General features: G+C 26.4%; 1 protein-coding gene across 2 annotated transcripts; it reads right to left on the bottom strand.

The window, feature by feature from the left end:
- Positions 1–71: 71 nt before the first annotated feature.
- Positions 72–18,499, bottom strand: LOC105146150 (RCC1 and BTB domain-containing protein 2-like). 2 transcript variants are annotated; one of them, XM_087415087.1, is made up of 10 exons: positions 12,263–18,495; positions 10,905–11,067; positions 7,061–7,273; positions 6,721–6,973; positions 6,491–6,618; positions 6,129–6,392; positions 5,327–5,451; positions 5,144–5,244; positions 4,934–5,076; positions 72–525 (listed from the first exon to the last, which is right to left on the bottom strand). In XM_087415087.1, exons 1-10 carry the CDS (start codon positions 12,340–12,342, stop codon positions 364–366), a joined length of 1,632 nt encoding a protein of 543 aa, XP_087271213.1. In that variant the 5' UTR covers positions 12,343–18,495; the 3' UTR covers positions 72–363. The 2 variants fall into 2 exon arrangements, with proteins under 2 accessions (XP_087271213.1, XP_087271214.1); XM_087415088.1 differs by having other exon boundaries at positions 433–539; positions 12,263–18,499.
- Positions 18,500–19,185: the final 686 nt, after the last annotated feature.

Genomic DNA, 19,185 nt, shown 5'->3' with positions numbered 1-19,185 from the left:
TATTTGACGTGGGAGTTCGATGAGAATTTTCTCAAGAATTTGTGTGAAGGAATATTCCATTGAATCTTAAAATTCATGTAATAATTGTATATCTTATCATTTTCAGTAATCACTATTTATTATTTATTTATTTTTTATTTACAACATTCAACAGTATTTCAACATGATTTATTTAAAATAATTTATTCACAACCTAAATTAATTTTTTTCGTTTTATATTTGTTATTCATTTACTTATTTTTTAATCATTTTTTGTATTAATTAAATAACATATGCAATAATGGCAATTTCGATTATGAGAGTAAATCGTTTTCATAGAACAAAATCCATTATATTCTTTTTTCCTCTAAATTAAGAAATATATTATTCTAAATAACCAGAACTACTAATTTCTGATGACAAAAAGGTGTACCCTTTATCTATTAACATAGCCTTTGTTTCGACATCCAATTCTTTAAAACCTTCTGTCCGGATTACAGTCGTCATGTTTTTAAAATAGAAGTTGAAGCAATATTTCATCAATTCCTAAAAAATAGAAGCTACACATATAAATAATTTAAAAACATGTAGGATAGAGCGGGGTTAGTTGCGCATAAGAGCAAATTGATTAAATGCAAATATCTAAATAACCAAAATATTAGGTGTTGGAATTAATTCGTAGCGTTTTTAATGAAAGAATGTTATTTATTTCACATGAGCATTAAAAAATACATTAATGAAAGTACTTTTAAAACTTATAAATACTTTGTAAAACGCTACGAATTAATTCCAACACCTAATATATATATATAGATACGTCTATGCTTGCGTAAGTAGCACAAAGACAGAGATTACTGTGCCTTAATACAATAATTTATGTCTGTCAATAGCCAAATATATGCGCTTTTTCATTTTCTATTAAAAATAAAATTATTAGATGAATATTCTTTTTGGTCTATGTAGTAATTAAAATTATTTATAACAATTAAATGTATTTTTGGAAGTTATTATCGTATTTTTTAACTTTAATATTTAAGTTGCTATTTTATTTATGGTTTTTTAGTTATAAATAAGTATTTCAGTTAACACCAATATGGGGCTTATTAGACCCAATATCCATAACGAACCTTATAAACTCAGCTGCTCAAATGAAATCTATCTTTATCGATACTTTTTATTCTATTTTAACGATTAAATATATATTTTACGTTTAATTATTATTATAAAGAATAAAGATTTTCTAATTTTGTTAATTAATAAGCATTTAAAAAGAGAGAATATTACAAATTATTACACTATTAATACAAATTTGATTAATATATACATAATCCTTTCAAGTTTTTTAATCGTATATAATTTCATTATACATTTCTCATTATATAATTATTTTCCTTCGAGGATGCTCAACATAGGTGGCATATTGATCCATTTTGCATTCTTATAATAAACGTATTTTTTTTTTTTTAGTTATGAGATGTTAATGATTTATAAATACTCAGTTATTTAGTCAGATGGATATGCAACGTTTTAAAGTATTTACCATTAGTCCATCGTAATTGTGTGAAGATTTATAACTTAAAAAAAATGTCACGACTAATTCCGCTCTACTCTAATACAAAGATATATTTTTAGAGCTAATGAATTCTGTCTAAGGCTTAAAGTCTCACTACAAATGTTTTGAAGCGTTTGGTTGACCAATTAGAAAAAAGAATTTTACAAATTGACCAATCAAAGCATTTGTTTTATTTAAAGCATTCGTAGCATCGTGTTGACCGTATCCTAAAAGTGATATTAGCAGGTGGATAGCTTCAACAGAGCCGGATGTGGTGAGCGAGGCATTTACCTCATGTAAACAATTTAAAGGGAGCGCAAAAGTGGCAATTTAATTTCCTACATATTCTAACTTATTAACAATAATTTTAAATTACTTGATGCTAATACATTAAATTGAAGTTAATGAAAAATTATTTAAGGTTGTCGTTAAGTTAAGAAAAATTATACAGAAAAAAGTACCATATAGGGAGACCCAGCTATTCATATGTATTTTAAATCGCTGAATATGAATCTGACATCAAAATAGGATCATCCAGGGTCTTCGCATCACATATCTATCGTATCTGTGAATATTTAAAAAAAGATCAATTTATGTTCGTGCCTGTTTCCGCACTCTTTTGTCTTCTAAATGTTATTGATCATATTACGGTTTCACACCTATACAGCACAGAAGATTGAAGCAATATTGCTGCAATATTGCAGATTGCAATGTAACATTGCAGAGATATTACAGAAATGTAAATTAACAATATGCCTACAAAATGTCAGTAATATGCTTATAATATTCCAACGTTGCAAAACTTTAATTCTTTAATTGTTATAATAATAATAATATAAAAATAAAAGTTTTTACAATATTTATGTAGTACAGTCTTTTAGTTTAACTTATGATATAATAATTAATATAATTCATTTTATATTTAAGTAAAAAATTTATTGATCTATTATTTAACAGCCATTTCATTAGTTAAGTTTTATATTTATTTTAAATATGAAATCAAAAGATTGTATAATATCGAGTCTGGACACAATCATTATCAGATAAGACGATAAACAATTAAGCTGCTGAAAACGATTTATCGAAATATTAATTATGTGATCAATGATATTTATGCCTGATGTGAACGCATGAATAAACCGGCGCCTAAACTTATTAATAAATTTCATACCGTCTTTTTTTAATCGATTTCAATTGACTCGGAGTGGTTTCGAATTAAAAAGAATCACTGTGATTAACTTATCAAGCGACTGTATTATATTAATTATATTATTATATTAATGTGGATAATATTTGTAATTTGTTCGGGACACACACATACATGTGATTTATCCTTACGAATAAATTTATCCTTCAGAATTAATACTATATTCATTGGAATATTTTATGATTTTATAAAAAATTGCTTTTGAAAAGCACATATCATTAGAAATGCAATTTGTGGAAAAATTAAAGTTAGTGAGATATCTGTCTAGAAATAGTTTTCATTTTAGAGTTTTCCTAAAAAATTTATCCAAATACATTACAATAATGCTGGAACGTTTTGTTGCAATATAACAAACAGCGGATATCTTAACATTGTTAGAATGCAGTTATTCGCAACGTTTCGCAACCGTCATATAATATTGCAATGTTTTAGTGAAATCATTCTGCAATGTTTCTGCAATCTTTCTGTGCTGTATAAGACACTATTGGCTCCCTGCAAGGCAGTACGCCTTCGCTGGCTTCATTACCACGGTGGATTAGAAAACGAATCATTCGGGACTGTTATTCGGGGCATTTGTCATCGTCTCCAGTATCCTCCATGGCAGCAGATACTTGTAGGTGTTTTCACCTATGTATCACTATATTTGCATGTAATTCTCAACTCGGAAAACATATGATTTAGGTTTAATCAAAAGTTTTTTGCCTATGATCTTAGAATATATTAATAAAAGCAGAGATTTCGAGGTTTTTGACCTATTTTTTAGATTGAAAATTTACTCCGGATGATCCGATTTTTATGTCGGATTTATATTCAGCGACTCAAAATACATAAGAATAGCTGAGTCTTTACCTCAGCACATGGTACTTTTTTTCTGTGGACCTGTATTATCAAATACAGGAAAATATAGGAAATCTTTCAATTGAAAATGAAATAGAAAATGAAAGGTAATATAGATTTTGATATAATAATTGATAATTTCGCATCTATCAAAACACGAAAAATATTATTGTGATTTTAATAACTGTTTCATTTGTAACATATATGTAAATTTTATAGCATATAAATCCTCTCCTATACGTAATTATATTAAATTAATATTAATACTATTAATTAGTATATGTATATGTTATTAATTACTATTAATTAATATTTCTTATTACAGTACGACAAAAATCGATTTTTTTTCCTCCCACGAAAAATTCAAAGAGATTCTAAAATAGATGTTAAGAAAATATACCCGTGTTTTGATACTGACTGATACTATATAAAAATTTTCTGGGTAATAAAAAAGCTGACAATTACAAAAAAATTGTTGCTAAAATGATTTCGGCTTTTCATGCAATGAAAGTTAACATGTCACTCAAAATACACTTTCTTCACTTTCCTCATTTGGATTTTTTTCTATCAAATTTCGGTGAATTCAATGATGAACATGGTGAACGTTTTCAAGATATTGAGAAACAAAGGAAAAAACGTCAAACACATGCTTGGTGAATATTGTTGATCTATTATTCATGATACAAAATCAGAATCATATAAACGGCAAATCAAATAACCAAGATTCTTATAATAATTATAATTATAATTATATTATTATTATTATACAAAAATTTGAAAATATATAAAAAAAAAATTCTCAGTTATTTTTTTTGTAATGGGACTCATCGCATAATTTTACATGCAAAAACGTCAATTATTTATTTAAAAAAATTATTATATAATTTAAAACAATTGTAAAAAGCCAATATGAAGTAAATACGATAAATGGCTGCATATAAAACGTTAACGACTGGTCTGGTAAAACGCCGAGACACGGGTATTTTTTTTTACATCTACTTTCAGAATCTCTTTGATTTTTTCACAGGAGGAAATGTGTGTTGTACTATGTTATATTTCACATGTTATAAACAAATATTTTTTACCAAGGAGTGCATTTTTTTTATTTTGTCTCGGGTGCCGAAATGCCTAGTCCCGGCTTTGAACTTCAGAATGGAATATACATTTGTTTATAAAGTAAAAGATTCATGTCTAGGAATTTTAAAGCGAAGAATATTTTATTAGGATAAAAAGAGAAAAATGGAAAACATATTCCAATTGGATTAATATGTTAATCCCATTATAAATTCTGCAATATTTTTATCTTACAATAGAAAAAAAAATCCATAATAAAAACAAAAAATAATACTATCAGTTACCTCCTTGTGATGTTCTTCGTTCATATCGTTGATAAGGTTAAAAAGGTACATGACGTTTGATACATTAATTATTTTCTTTATTTTTCGTATACAATCCATTTGGAGATTTTTCTCGCATAATGTATCTGCTAATTGCAAAAGATCTGCAACAAAGAGATACTTTAGTCGCGAACATATATGTAATATTCGACACGTTTAATTCAAACTCACTTAATAGGTTTTCAAAAGATAATAGATTGATTCCACCAGTATATAAATATTCTAAAAATTTTTTATAAACGACATATCTATAATAATTATTCACGATGACGCTGTCAAGAAAAATATATTAAAATATTACAAACAAATCAAACAAAAAAGGTTTTTTTTAAATATTTTTTTGTAAAAATGTACCTTTGTCTATTTTCAATATAATTAGTTTGGAGCATACTTCTAAAATATGTAGAACGAATTTTCAGGATAACTTTGTGAACATAAATTGATTGTTTCTCGACTATTATCGTGATATCACTTGTTGACTTTAGAGACAGGAATCACAAATTAATTATTAAAATTGAACATATGTATCATGTAATCAATAAATCTTTCCTTTTGTTACACAATAAAAAAATGTAATAAAAAGAAAGACATTTAACCCTCAGTATCCATAAAGGGCATAAGCCCCTCGATAGGTTAGACGTTTTTTTTTTCCGACCCCTTTTCACTTATTGCAAAATATCTTTTGTGTATCTATGACATCTTAAACTTTCTAACTCAAAAATTCTTTTTCTTAATCTTCAAACAATAGATAAAAAAAAGTTAATTAAAATCGATGCTCTACAATCTGAGATACAAACAAAAGAAGATGCTAAGTTACAAATATCCGGTAGATAGGAACTTTTTTGAAATGTAGGTATTGAGGGTTAAGATATCAAATCACGAGAGATATTATTGAAAAATACGCTAAGACTTTACCAAGGAGATAAAATAGAACTATGATAATCAGTATAATCAATTTCGGATTGTAAGCATTTTTAATTAATGACTTGCTTGCGGTTTTTAGTATGCCATCAGTTGAAAGAGTTTGAAAATTTTTGACATCTTTTAAGATTCAAAACTAAATTGTAAAAATAAATCGTATTGCAATTCTTATGGTACTTCATTGGAAATATTCGAGAATTCGAGAAACAAATAAACACACAGAATAAAGTCTAACCTGATTGTTGAATGCAGTTTCCAAATCATTTAATATGTGAAATTCTTCATTTATGAATTCATAGGCCACAGACATTGGTGAATGAGCTGTCATTGAGTTGGATATGTCAAACACGTTTGTATATTCACAAACGGCTGGTTTTTTAAATGGTATGTCAAAAATAAAACCCCATGCGTACACAAATCCATCCTTGCTAGACTTGACAAAATTATTGTAATCAATGACGGCGATGTCCGATAGTTTTTTTACATTAGCTATATTCATCTGCCGATCGAAAAATTCTCTAGTTTAATTTACTCTTAATTTACTTTCCTACTCTTTTCCGATTTGTCATAATACAATTACAGAAACAAATCATTTACCATAATAGGAGAAAAAATTTCATCGCTGTAATTCAAATTCAATCGTCCATTAATGTTTGAACCCCAGCCATAGAGTTTCCCTTTATCACTTAGAGCAAGTGTATAATCAATCCCACAAGCTACCTTGACTAAACATTAAGATAGATTAAGTTATTCTACAATACTTGCAGTCATAAATTCTTCATGTATACATTTTTACATTTTTAGGAATGTGTTTTAAAGAAAATTACCAATTGTTTTGCCTGTAAATTCGGCTATTTTACATGGCTCTTCTACGAAAACTATTGCTTCTGAGGTTTGGATAGGACTGATAAAAGTATTCAATTTCTCATACAAAATTATACCCCAACTGAACGTTTTGCAGTTATTCGTAACTACCACATAAAAATTAGTTCCGCAACTCATGCATGTAATTTTCTCATTGATATTTATTTGATGTATACTGCATTTTTTTCCTCCGCTCCAAACATTTGTGTAATATATCTAAATTAAATAAATGTAATATATCTAATTAAAATTAATAATTATTATTACTAATGTATTCATGATAATATCGTCGTAATACTTTACTTTGCCATCATCAGTCAAAGCGAGAAAATTAATCGTGTTAGTTGCAGCTTTTACAATTCTTGTGTTGCTCCAATCAATTTTATGGGAAGTATAATATATATAATGTGAGAGCTTTTCAAAATTTGTCATAATTTCATTTTCAACCTCATTGTCTATAGATTGAACTTCAAAATTGAATGCAATTTTTGCACTTATATCTTCCCATACGTATTTCTTTTAAAAATATAACGTGATCATTGATTTATTCAGTTAAATTAATTATACAAGATGTTATTTTTTAAAATTGAAATCCTTGAATATTTCATTTTTCCTAAAATAATACGAACAAATTTTTCAAATGAAATTGGAATTGTTTCGAGAGGTACATATTTTGATCACATTTTTTTATAGGTGGGAGCGCTAAAAAATACAAAGGTCATTTCCACTACTGTAAATAAAATAACATGATTTTTTTACATAATATGATTCTTCTAATTATTCTATTAGGTGTTGGAATTAATTCGTAGCGTTTTACAAAGTATTTATAAGTTTTAAAAGTACTTTCATTAATGTATTTTTTAATGCTCATGTGAAATAAATAACATTCTTTCATTAAAAAACGCTACGAATTAATTCCAACACCTAATACGTATAAAACTTATATGAACAGAATATAATACGGGATCATTTGGTGTAATGAAAACGCAATTGCTTGTTTCTAAAATTAATCGTTCAACTTCATATTTTTTTTAAGCAATTATGTGTTCTTTTTACACAAATTAATTCTCTTTATTATTCTGTTTGTAAAAGTATTCAGGTGTAAATGAGAGTAAAAAGTATTCGTACAAGGAATTTGTTTTTTTATAAAAAAAAATCTTTGTAAAAAATAAACATTAATTAGCAATTTTATACAATTGAATACATTTTATTCTAACATAAATAAACGAGCTTCGTACGTATTCCTAATTTTAGGAGCTAAATTTCTTATCTCACGAATACTTTTTGAGCATTCAAACAATACAATTTTTAATTTTCACTTATTTTTCGGATGATATTATATATTTTGTATAATTATACATCTTTTTGGTATATAATTTGATATATATATAATAATTTTAAGAAACATACAGCCCATTTTATTATTTATGAATAAATTATTAATTATCAACAAAAATGATCGTCAATTAAACATTGAATCGATGTCGAAATTGATGTTGAAATCATTGTATTTATATCGATTCGACATCAATATTTATATCAATTCGATGAATCATTTCTGGATAATATTTACTTTTTAAAAATAAAGTTTTTTTGAAAAATATTTTCTTTGTACGAATACTTTTCGCACTCACTGTATGAATGCTCAATATGACGATAGGATGTTGCAAGTTATTCCGTTCAGCGAACCTGGCAGTATAGAGGATATTTTCTGTGACTAACTTTTTTCTCCTTATCCTATTTAAATGTCTCAATTAGTAATAAAGTAACTTGCAAAAGAGAATTAATAAATTGTCGATACGTATGTACAATAAGTACATGAAATTAATTTTTTTTTAGAAAGTTTGGACATTTAAGATTATGATAACATAATTTTTTTTATTTTCTTAGGACTTCTTAATTTATTTATTATATATTTATAAACGTTGTTTTTATATCATTTAATGACACGTGTATTCGAAATTGTTCTAATTTATGATGCATATTGGTCCATATCATTGATATAAACATATAACGTTCCTAATATTCACACATTGTAGACAAAGGAACGTCCTTATTACCGATATCCAGTTAAATAATCTTAATTTAATTTAAATTATTTTTAATCGTATCTATAAATTGCTACTATTTGTACTCAATATATTGTTAATTTGATTAAAACATTGGAGTTAAACAATTTAACTAATAAAAATATACTGTCGTTTTAGGTTAGGAAACTGCACCGGCTGTCACAAATTGGTATAAAATCATGAGTATCCTATTATTAATTTAAGCAAGACAATTCATAGATTAGGAACTCATATTTGTATATTTTTTAAATTCTGCAAGACTGTAAGTTACAATATTAATATTGTTTCTTAATTTAATAATAAGTGATATTTATAAATTACATATTTCATTTAAGGAACATTTTTATATGATATTTGTTTGGAATGTCAGTAATAAATAATAAAATAATATAAATAATAAAGACAAACAAAATTTGAGTACCGATTAGTGATGTAATTAACATGCATTAATTAAAATATGTATTTTTGTGATGTTTTCAGTTATTATTCACAATGTTTTTAATAGCTATTTAATTTTGGTGCTTACTTTTAGTTTAATAATAATTTAATAATAGTTAGAATCATTCGACAAAAAGACCATCGATATAGTCGTTGCCTTACAAGATGTTAGTAAGCATCTGTTAGATTTGTCATCATTAATAACTTGCTTACAATTATAATATTTTAGCGTTTACAAAAGCGTTTAATTTTATTCAAAATTCGTTGTAATAGATAACATATACAATTTTGAATACTAACACATTTTTTAGAATGAACACAACACCCATTGATCTATATTAATTGATTTATTAAGAAAAACATTCACGATTGTCACTAATTGGGACATTTACCTTAGTTAAGTCTTCTTATTCTTATTTCATAAGACTAAATCTTAATATGTAGAATAAAATATAAAATATCTTTGATGTATCTGCTTAATATTTTTATTTATATGTAGAACAATTACGCAATCATATTATATTTAAAAAATCATAATTTTATTTAAAAAAATAAAGTTCTTTAAATCTTTGTGGTGCTTCCATCTAAAAAAATTAACATAACCAAAAAATACGTTCTTCTGGAAACTGCTCTTTCACTTTCATATGAAACGTTTTTTTGTTTCATAAAAAACAATTGAAATATTCAAAATTTTCAATTTCAGTGTATCATCCTTTATATGGATTCAATGAATTTGTTACATTGAATTTATATCATAAAGTAAAATAATGTAATACTATAAACTCTTATAGAAATCTAATATCAAAACTGGCCAATTAATCACTTATTTTTAGTATTAAAAGTGCTGTTAACAATACTTTTAATACTCAAACTAAATGATTAATTGCGACCAGTACTAGTATTAAATTCCTATAAGGGAAAGTAACCCAAAAATTAATAGAGAGTTGATCATATATTTAGTAAACTTACAAAATTGTTGTCAATACTATGAGCTTGTTCAATACATTAAATATAAAAAAATAAATTTTAACTTCTTATATTAGGTGTTGGAATTAATTCGTAACGTTTTACAAAGTATTTATAAGTTTTAAAAGTACTTTCATTAATGTATTTTTTAATGCTCATGTGAAATAAATAACATTCTTTCATTAAAAAACGCTACGAATTAATTCCAACACCTAATAACTTTATTGTAAAACATTATGCACTTATTATATGCACATGATAGAAAACAACATGATATAACAAACATATAAAAAAATTAACGTATTAAATGTATTTGGCATGTATGTTAACGTTGTAAATATATAAAATATACTCATTTTTCCTTCATAGGATTATTGCTTTTATAAAGGACATGTACATAGTTAGTGATACATGTCATAAGTTTTATTATTTTTTTTTAATAAAAACATTTTTATAAAGGCAAAATTTACCTTATAAAACAATTTGTCTTTTTTTCATTTCCATATATTTTATTTAAGAGATAAAAATGATAATCTTCTTTTACACTCTGTGTACTTTATACACTGTTCTATAATGTAATTTTTAAATGTCAAACAAATTCAGCGAAGATTCATTCTAGTAAAATATACAATAAAATGTCAATTTTTATTACGATATATAAATTATTCATGTACCTCAACGTCTTGAGTAACCAAAAAAGCATTGCCCTTATCCGTAATATTGGCAATCATCAACTTTATTTTTTTTTTGAACATAATATCCACTTTTGTCGGATGATATTCATTATCTATATAGCCAGTACCATTCTTATAGTCGATGCACGATTGCAGTGCAAGCCTTGGATAAAAATAATTACAATTGTTATTAAATATATATTACCATAAATACAAATAAATGATTAATTAGGAAAGTAATTAATGTATCTCGTTTTGTGAAGAACAGTAAGTGATGGTTGTCGGAATTTTAGTTTATTGGAAAAGTTGTAGATTGAGCTAATAATAAATAAAATAAATAAATGTGAAAAGAACGATAACTATTGCGTATGAAAAGATGTAAGAACTGTAAGAAATTAGCAAAAAAAATCTAAAATTTTTTAAGTACGCTTTTGAAATTTTTCAACTGTGATTTGGTTTTTGCTCAAGCTTTGTTAATCATGTTTTCTTGTATAGCATGGCCATAAGATCTGATCGTATGATACACTTTTTGTAATTAATATTGACGATCCTGTATATCGTTTTACAAAGACAAAAACTGCTATCTTTTCTTGATATTATAAAATTAAAAAAAAATAGAAGAAAGAAAGATTTCTCAAGAAATCTTATATGTTTTATCTATGCTCATACAGACATAAAAAGTATAATAAATTTAAATTTAAATATGATAATTATCACTTTTTTACTTCGCGAAGAATATTAATTAGCTATTACGTTGCTTTTATCATCTGCAAGTTCTTGATGCCTACGTGGAAAATTGAATTGGCGTAAAATCTTGAATCTTTTCATATTGTTTGTACTTCTTACTCTCAATTTTCTCTCTTTTCAACGCTCAAATGTGCGTTCATCTTATTTTAAGTATAAAAATTTTGGGAATTTCAATCAATATACAAACGAATGTTTTCTTGTGTTGTCTTCTTTTTTTAATTTTGTGACTTTCGCAATCGTAGAATAAGCCCAGATCTACAATAGATTTTTAAATCTTAAGTCGTAAGAAATGGACGAATCATAATCAATTATTCTTCTTGCATTCGATTGTAACAGGTAAATTTCTTATGGCTTAAGACTTAAAATCTATTGTAGAGCCGGACTAAACTTTACACATAAATTTTCATTGTCGCATAAAAATATGCACAAAGAAGAATCTAATCGCATTTATATTATAAAGGCACATGTAATATGTCGTTGGATTTTTTGGCTAAATCAATGTACTAAAAATATAAGTCTAATTCTGGATCATCAATATCCGTCTATTATTATTTCAAATTATTTGTCGATGTATATTTAAAAAAATAAAAAAAAAGAAACTTTAAACTTACCAACGTTTGAAAGTGATTAAGTCTATATTTTGCTGTTTCTCTGTTATAAGGTTTTCGTCAAATTTGAGCGAAATAGACATGATAATGATCGATACGTTACACTAAATACAATTTGTAGAAATATTTGTTAAATATCTTTTTTAACAATATTTTATTTCACAAGTGATGCGTACTGACGATTGAAATCGGAAAAAAACGAACTCTTTCCTTCAAAATCAATATAAATTTACCTTCGTGTTATTGAGAGATCAGTATAAATATTATCTATTTAGGGTTTGTATTCATGATGTTAGAATATGATTCGAGTTATTTATATTAGAAATTAGCTTTTATGATCTATACCTATAACTTTAAAATATTAAATCAGTGCTATAAGTTGTGAGTGATTCTAATCGCTACATGGTCAAATGGAACTTCCCCTTGTCACCGATTAAGATTAATAATTATTCCACACAGGATGCGCTTATGTTGTTAAATTTTTCAACACGTTGCTGTGCGTTATTTATATACAAGGTGATCCATTTAAATCGATCGTCTGAATCTCGCTTATTTTTGATGATATAAAAAAATATTTCGAATGGAAGTGGAACTGTTTCGAGAGGAACGTATTTTGATTATATTCTTTTTTCTAGGTGGAGGCGTCAAAAAGATATAAAACTCACCTCCACTTTTTCAAATGGAATTGTATGATTTTTTTTATACAATATGATTCCTCTAATTATTCTTTATATAAAGGTATTAAGATAGTAATGTCAAAAAATCAATAATTTACGAGATATTTTACTTTGACACATATTGACATAAAATGCTAAATAAATTTCTTTCCACCAACTTTCATCTCATTATTCTGTTCATAAAAGTATTAAGGTATGATTATCAAAAAGTTACTAGTTTACGAATTATTTAACATTTTATATCAATATATACAATATAGAATAAAAGTGTAAAATATCTCGTAAACTGTTGGTTCTTTTTATATCATTATCTCGATACTTTTATATGCGGAATAATTATAATTATAATTAGAGGAATAATTTATAATTAAATTAAAGAAATCATATTGTGTAAAAAAAATGTCATATAATTCCATTTTAAAAAATAGAGATGAGCTTCATATCTTTTTGGCGTCTCCACCTAGAAAAAAAATAACATGACCAAAATGCCCCTCAAAACTATTTCACTTTCATTTCGAGATAAAAATGACCAAACTGGTAAAATCATAATTTCAAAAAATTATTATACATAGAAAAATAAAGTACAATAATTTGAGAGTATTTAGTCATTAAGTTTAAAACGCTTTGTTTAACATTAAATTTTCATTTTGATACTATATCTTGATATAATAATTAGACAACCGACAATATTTAAGGCAGGGATGTCAAATCAGGAACGATTTACAACAAGAATGGCGCACTTGCACACACCACTCACATCGGCCTGTTCCTAGTAATTTTTCACTGCTTCACTAATAAAATTACATTATTTTTAATTAGCCAATTAGTGATGTGGACAATTGATATACACCCATTTATAATATCGCGATCAACACCGTCGGCGACCTAACGCGACAAGTAGCCACGCACTTAAAGATGAATCGTCTATGTGTCATACATGTTTTGTTATAATTAAATAATATGTTTAGATTTAATCAATAGCCCTGTTATTCTATCAGCGATTCTTATTAGGGATATTAAAAGAATGTTATTTTATTTTATACATAAGTACGGAAATACAGCGTATATAACTATAAAGACAAAAAATATAGCCAAAATTACCAATAAATTACCATTTTACCGTAAGTATTTGTAAAATTGACAGTATTTTTACAGCTCTACTTTCATTTGAAACATTTTTTTATATCATCATAAATAAGCGAGATATTTCAGATGGTCGATTCAAGTGGATCCTGCATACATACATACGGTAAGGTTGTCGAAATTGCACCACTTTTTACTTAACTCATAACTCAGAAATTATAAGTTTTTTGCAGCACTATAAACATTTATAGCACTGCACTCTTTTCCCTTTCTTGTTTTTTCATATCAATTTTTTCATAATTTTTTGGCGCTATTATAACATTTATAATGAGGATTCTTTTCAATATAATGCGATTTTGGCAACGAGGAAATTTAGTGCACTGGAAGCAGCATTGCATTGAATATAGGAAATTCTTCAGGCTTCAATTAGAGTTTGCATCAATATGCATGCACATTTACAAGAAATCATGCGAAAACGAGGAAAAAGTACACAATTTTAAAGAGTAAATAAACTCGCTCGTATCTTCACCTTCCCTCCTTCCCACACACACACACACACACACATACACACACACACACACACAGACATACACAACACACGATTCGCAAAATCCGATCAGCAACCTCTCCGTAGTGCCTGTAGGGTAATATATGCTAATCCTGACGGTAATTGCGGAATAAAATGCATACGTAAGTTTGATGCATTGTATCTCTTCGAAAAAAAATCGTACACAGCTTAATTTTTTTTTAATTTGTTAAAAGAAAAGTCCATACTTTACCATGATTATCATGACATTTACGAAAAAAATATACTCCACTCCGTAGTGTAGAATGCGACAATCATCACGGGGGTTTAAGGATAAACTCAAAATTCATTGAAAACTTCGTAAAGTACGTAATCTTTGAAAATGAAAAAGGAAACTTTTAAATAAGATCATTTTTCGCGGAGTTACGCTTATTTGAATTTGTGTGAAATTTTGATATAAATTTACCTATGCGATAATTTTGTTGACGAGTGTATGTATAGCAGGTAGTATATAGGTATGTATATAGGTATATGTATATAGCATATTATTGACGGATTGCTCGAGTATTTAACTGATTCTTCGATGAAAATTTTCTTAATATAATAGTTTACGTGAAAGAATACTCAATTGATTCTTAAAATCCATACAACAATTGTATATTTTGCTGTTTTCAATCACTGTTTATTATTTATTTTTCATTTACGTCAACATTCAACAATATTTAAATACAATGTATTTAAAATAATTTAATCTCACAATTCTAAATTGACTTTTTCCTTTTGTATTTAAAATTTATTTACAATTGTTTAATCATTTTTTATAAATCGAATAATACATGCAATAATTGTTTCGACAAAAATAATAAATCATTTTTACAGAATATCCATTATATGCTTCTTCTCTTTAAAACAAGAAATATTATTTTAAACCAGATCTATTAATTCTTGATGAAAAAAAAATCTCTCTCTTTATCTATAAACATAGCCTTTGTTGCGGCACTTGTTGAAAACCTTCTGTCCGTATTATTTTCGTCATGTTTTTAAAATAGAAGTTGAAGCAATATTTCATTAATTCCTAAAGAATAGATACCACACATATAAATGAATTACAAAACATTTAATACAAAAATACATTTTTAGAACTAATGAATTCTGCGTTAAAAAGTGATATTCGTGTGAAGTAAAAGATTTGCATATAAGAATTTTAAAGAGAAGAATATTTTACTGGGATAGAAAGAAGAATGGAAAACAAATCTCAATTGGATTAATACATAAATCCCATATTTATTATATGCATTATAAATTCTATAATTCTTTCTTTTGTCTCAGAAAAAAAAGAAATCCACAATAGAAAAAAAAATAATTCTATCATCTTCCTGTAGTGTTCCGCCATTTTGTTGATAAGGTTAAAGAAGTGTATGACGTTTAATACAGTAATTGTTTTCTTTATTGTTCCTGTACTATAATGTATCTGGAGATTTTTCAGGCAGACTTCATCTGCCAGTTGCAAAAGATCTGCAATGACGAGATATTTAATCGCAAATTGCAGATATAATATGTACTACGTTTAACTCAAACTCACCTAACAGGTCCTCAAAAGATAACAGATTGATTCTACTAGTATATAAACATTCTAAAAATGTTTTATAAACAACGTATCTATAATAACGAATCTCGATAATGTTGAAAAATATGTGGAAATATTACAAATGAATAAAACAACAAAGGTTCTTTAAAAAATATACACTTTTTTTATAAATATGTACCTTTGTTTGCTTTCAATGCAATTAGCTCGAAACATATTTTCAAAATATATAAAACGAATCTTCAGGATAGCCTTGTGAACATAAATTGTTTGTTTCTCGATTACTATCGTGAAATCATTCGTTGACTCTAGAGACAGAAAACACGAATAAATTATTAAAGATGCACATGCGTATTATGTAATCACCAAATCTTTTCTTTTGTTACGCAATAAAAAAATGTATAGTGTAATAAAAAGAAAAATATTTAACATATCAAATCACGAAACGAGATAGTATTGAAAAATACGCTAAGACTTTATCAAAGAGACAAAAGAATAGAACTATAACAGTCAATATAATCCATTCTAGATTGTAAGCATTTTTAATTAATGGCTTGCTTACGATTTTTAACAATCCATCAGTTGAAAGAGTTTGAAATTTTTTTGACATCTTTTAAGGTTTCAAAACTAAATTGTAAAAATAAACCGTACTGCAATTCTTATGATACTTCATTGAAAATACTGAATTCGAGAAACAAATAAATACAGAGTAAAGTCTAACCTGATCGTTCAATGCAGTTTCCAAATCATTTAATATGTGAAATTCTTCATTTATGAATTCACAGGCCACGGACATTGGTAAATGAGCTATCATCGAGTCACATGCGTTCGTACATTTACAGACAACAAGTTTTTTAATTGGTATATTAAAAATAAAGCTGTATGTGTAAATATGTCCCACGCTAAACTTGACAAAGCTTTTATAATCAATGACAGCGATGTCCGATTTTTTTTACATTATCCATGTTTATCTGTTGATCAAAAAATTGTTTGATTTATTTTACGCTTTTCTGTTTCCTATTTGTCACAATGTAATTACAGAAGCAAATTATTCACCTTGATAGGAGATAAAATTAGGTCAACTCTGTTATTCAGATTCAATTGTCTATATGTTCGAACCCCAGCCATAGACTTTCCCTTTAGCAGTTAGAGCGAGTGTATGATTCAGGCTACCTTGACTAAACATTAAGATTAAATAGATTAAGTTATTCTACAATGCTTGTAGCTATAAATTCTTCATGTATATATTTTTAGGAATATGTTTAAAAAAAAATTGTTACCAATTGTTTTGTCTGTAAATGAGGTTATTTCACATGGCTCTTCTATGAAAGATAATTTGCCTAAAGTTTGGGGAGTACCTAAATCCAATTCCCCACACTTATTTATATCCCAACTGTACGTTTTGTAGTTATCGGTAACTATCACATAAACATTTTCCGCAACTCATGCATGTAATCTTCTCTTTGATATCTATTTGATATACTGCAATTTTTTCCATCAATCCAAACATTTATGTATTATACCTAAATTAAATAAATGTAATATATCTAAGTGAAGTTTGTACAGTTAATAATTATTATTACTAAAAAATGCATTCATGATATCGTCGTAACACTTTACTTTGCCATCATCAGTCAAAGTGAGAAAATTAATCGTGTGATTTAATCATGTTAGCTGCAACTTTTATAATTTTTATGTTGCTCCAATCTTATAGAAAGTATAACATATATATTGTAAGAGCATTTCAAGATTTGCCATAATTTCATTTTCAACCTCATTGTCTGTAGATTCAATTTCAGAATTGAATGTGTTTTGCACTCATATCTTGCCATACATGTTTCTTTTAAAAATATAACGTAATCATCGATTTATTCAGTTAAATTAATTACACAGGATGTTATCTTTTTAAATTGAAATTCTTGAATATTTCATTTTTTCTTAATAATACGAAGAAATTTTTTAAGTGAAATTGGATTTCGAGATTGACTTTGATTGATTTTGATCACGTTTTTTTTCTAGGTGAGCGCGCTAAAAAAAGTCTTCTGTAAATAATATGATTTTTTAATATAATTCTTCTAATTATTCTACATATAAAACTTGTATGGATAGAATATAATGCGTGGGATCATTTAATAGAAACACAATTGCTTATTTCTAAAATTAATCGTTTTGCCTTCATATTTTTTTAAGCAATTATGTGTCTTCTTTACACAAATTGATTCACTACTTTATTATTCTGTTTATAAAAGTATTTAGGTGCGATTATTAAAGAATTAATAATTTACAAGATATTTAATATTTCATATTAATTTGTGTTGGAATAAAGTATAAAATATCTGATATCTCTGTCTTAGTACTTTTATTCGTAGAATAATTATGAAATCATATATTGTATTTAAAAAATTTCAAAAAAAAAATTAAAGTTCTTCATATTTTCATAGTGCTTCCATTTAAAAAAAAATAACGTGACCGAAAAGTACATTCTTCTCGAAACTATTTCACTTTCATCTAAAATATCTTTTTGTTTCATTTAAAACAATTAAAATATTCAAAATTTTCAATTTCATTATTTCATGGAATCGCATATTGGTTAGAGTCAATGAATTTAGTTATGTTATATTTATATCATACATTATAAAGTAAAATAATGTAAAATACAAATAACTAAAAAATTAATATATACCATAGTCCAACTAATGCCAGCAGTTTATCAAATAATTCCGATGTCATTCTGAAGTAATTGAAGAACTTCTCATAATCGGTCGTTTGCATTTCAACGACTAACTTAATTCTTGGAGACGCCTTCTTTGTGTAAACATTGACCGTATCCAAAATTTTCGTTTTCTTGTATATTTCTTGGAAGAGAATTAAGCATACATTTAGTATATCACAACATTATACTATATTGTCAATTCAATGAGTACGTCAAGTCAATTGAATACGTTAAAGGTAAAAAGTTTTGATCTTTTATAACTTTATATTATAAAACATTATGCACTCATTACATGCACATCACGGAAAAAAAATGTTTTTTATAAAAAATTCTATATAATTA

Source organism: Acromyrmex echinatior, chromosome 17 (genome assembly GCF_024713525.1).
Source record: "Acromyrmex echinatior isolate Ae372 chromosome 17, ASM2471352v2, whole genome shotgun sequence".
Lineage (NCBI taxonomy): Eukaryota > Metazoa > Arthropoda > Insecta > Hymenoptera > Formicidae > Acromyrmex > Acromyrmex echinatior.
The sequence above is the reverse complement of the archived record's forward strand: the minus strand, read 5'-3'. Positions and strand labels throughout refer to the sequence as shown.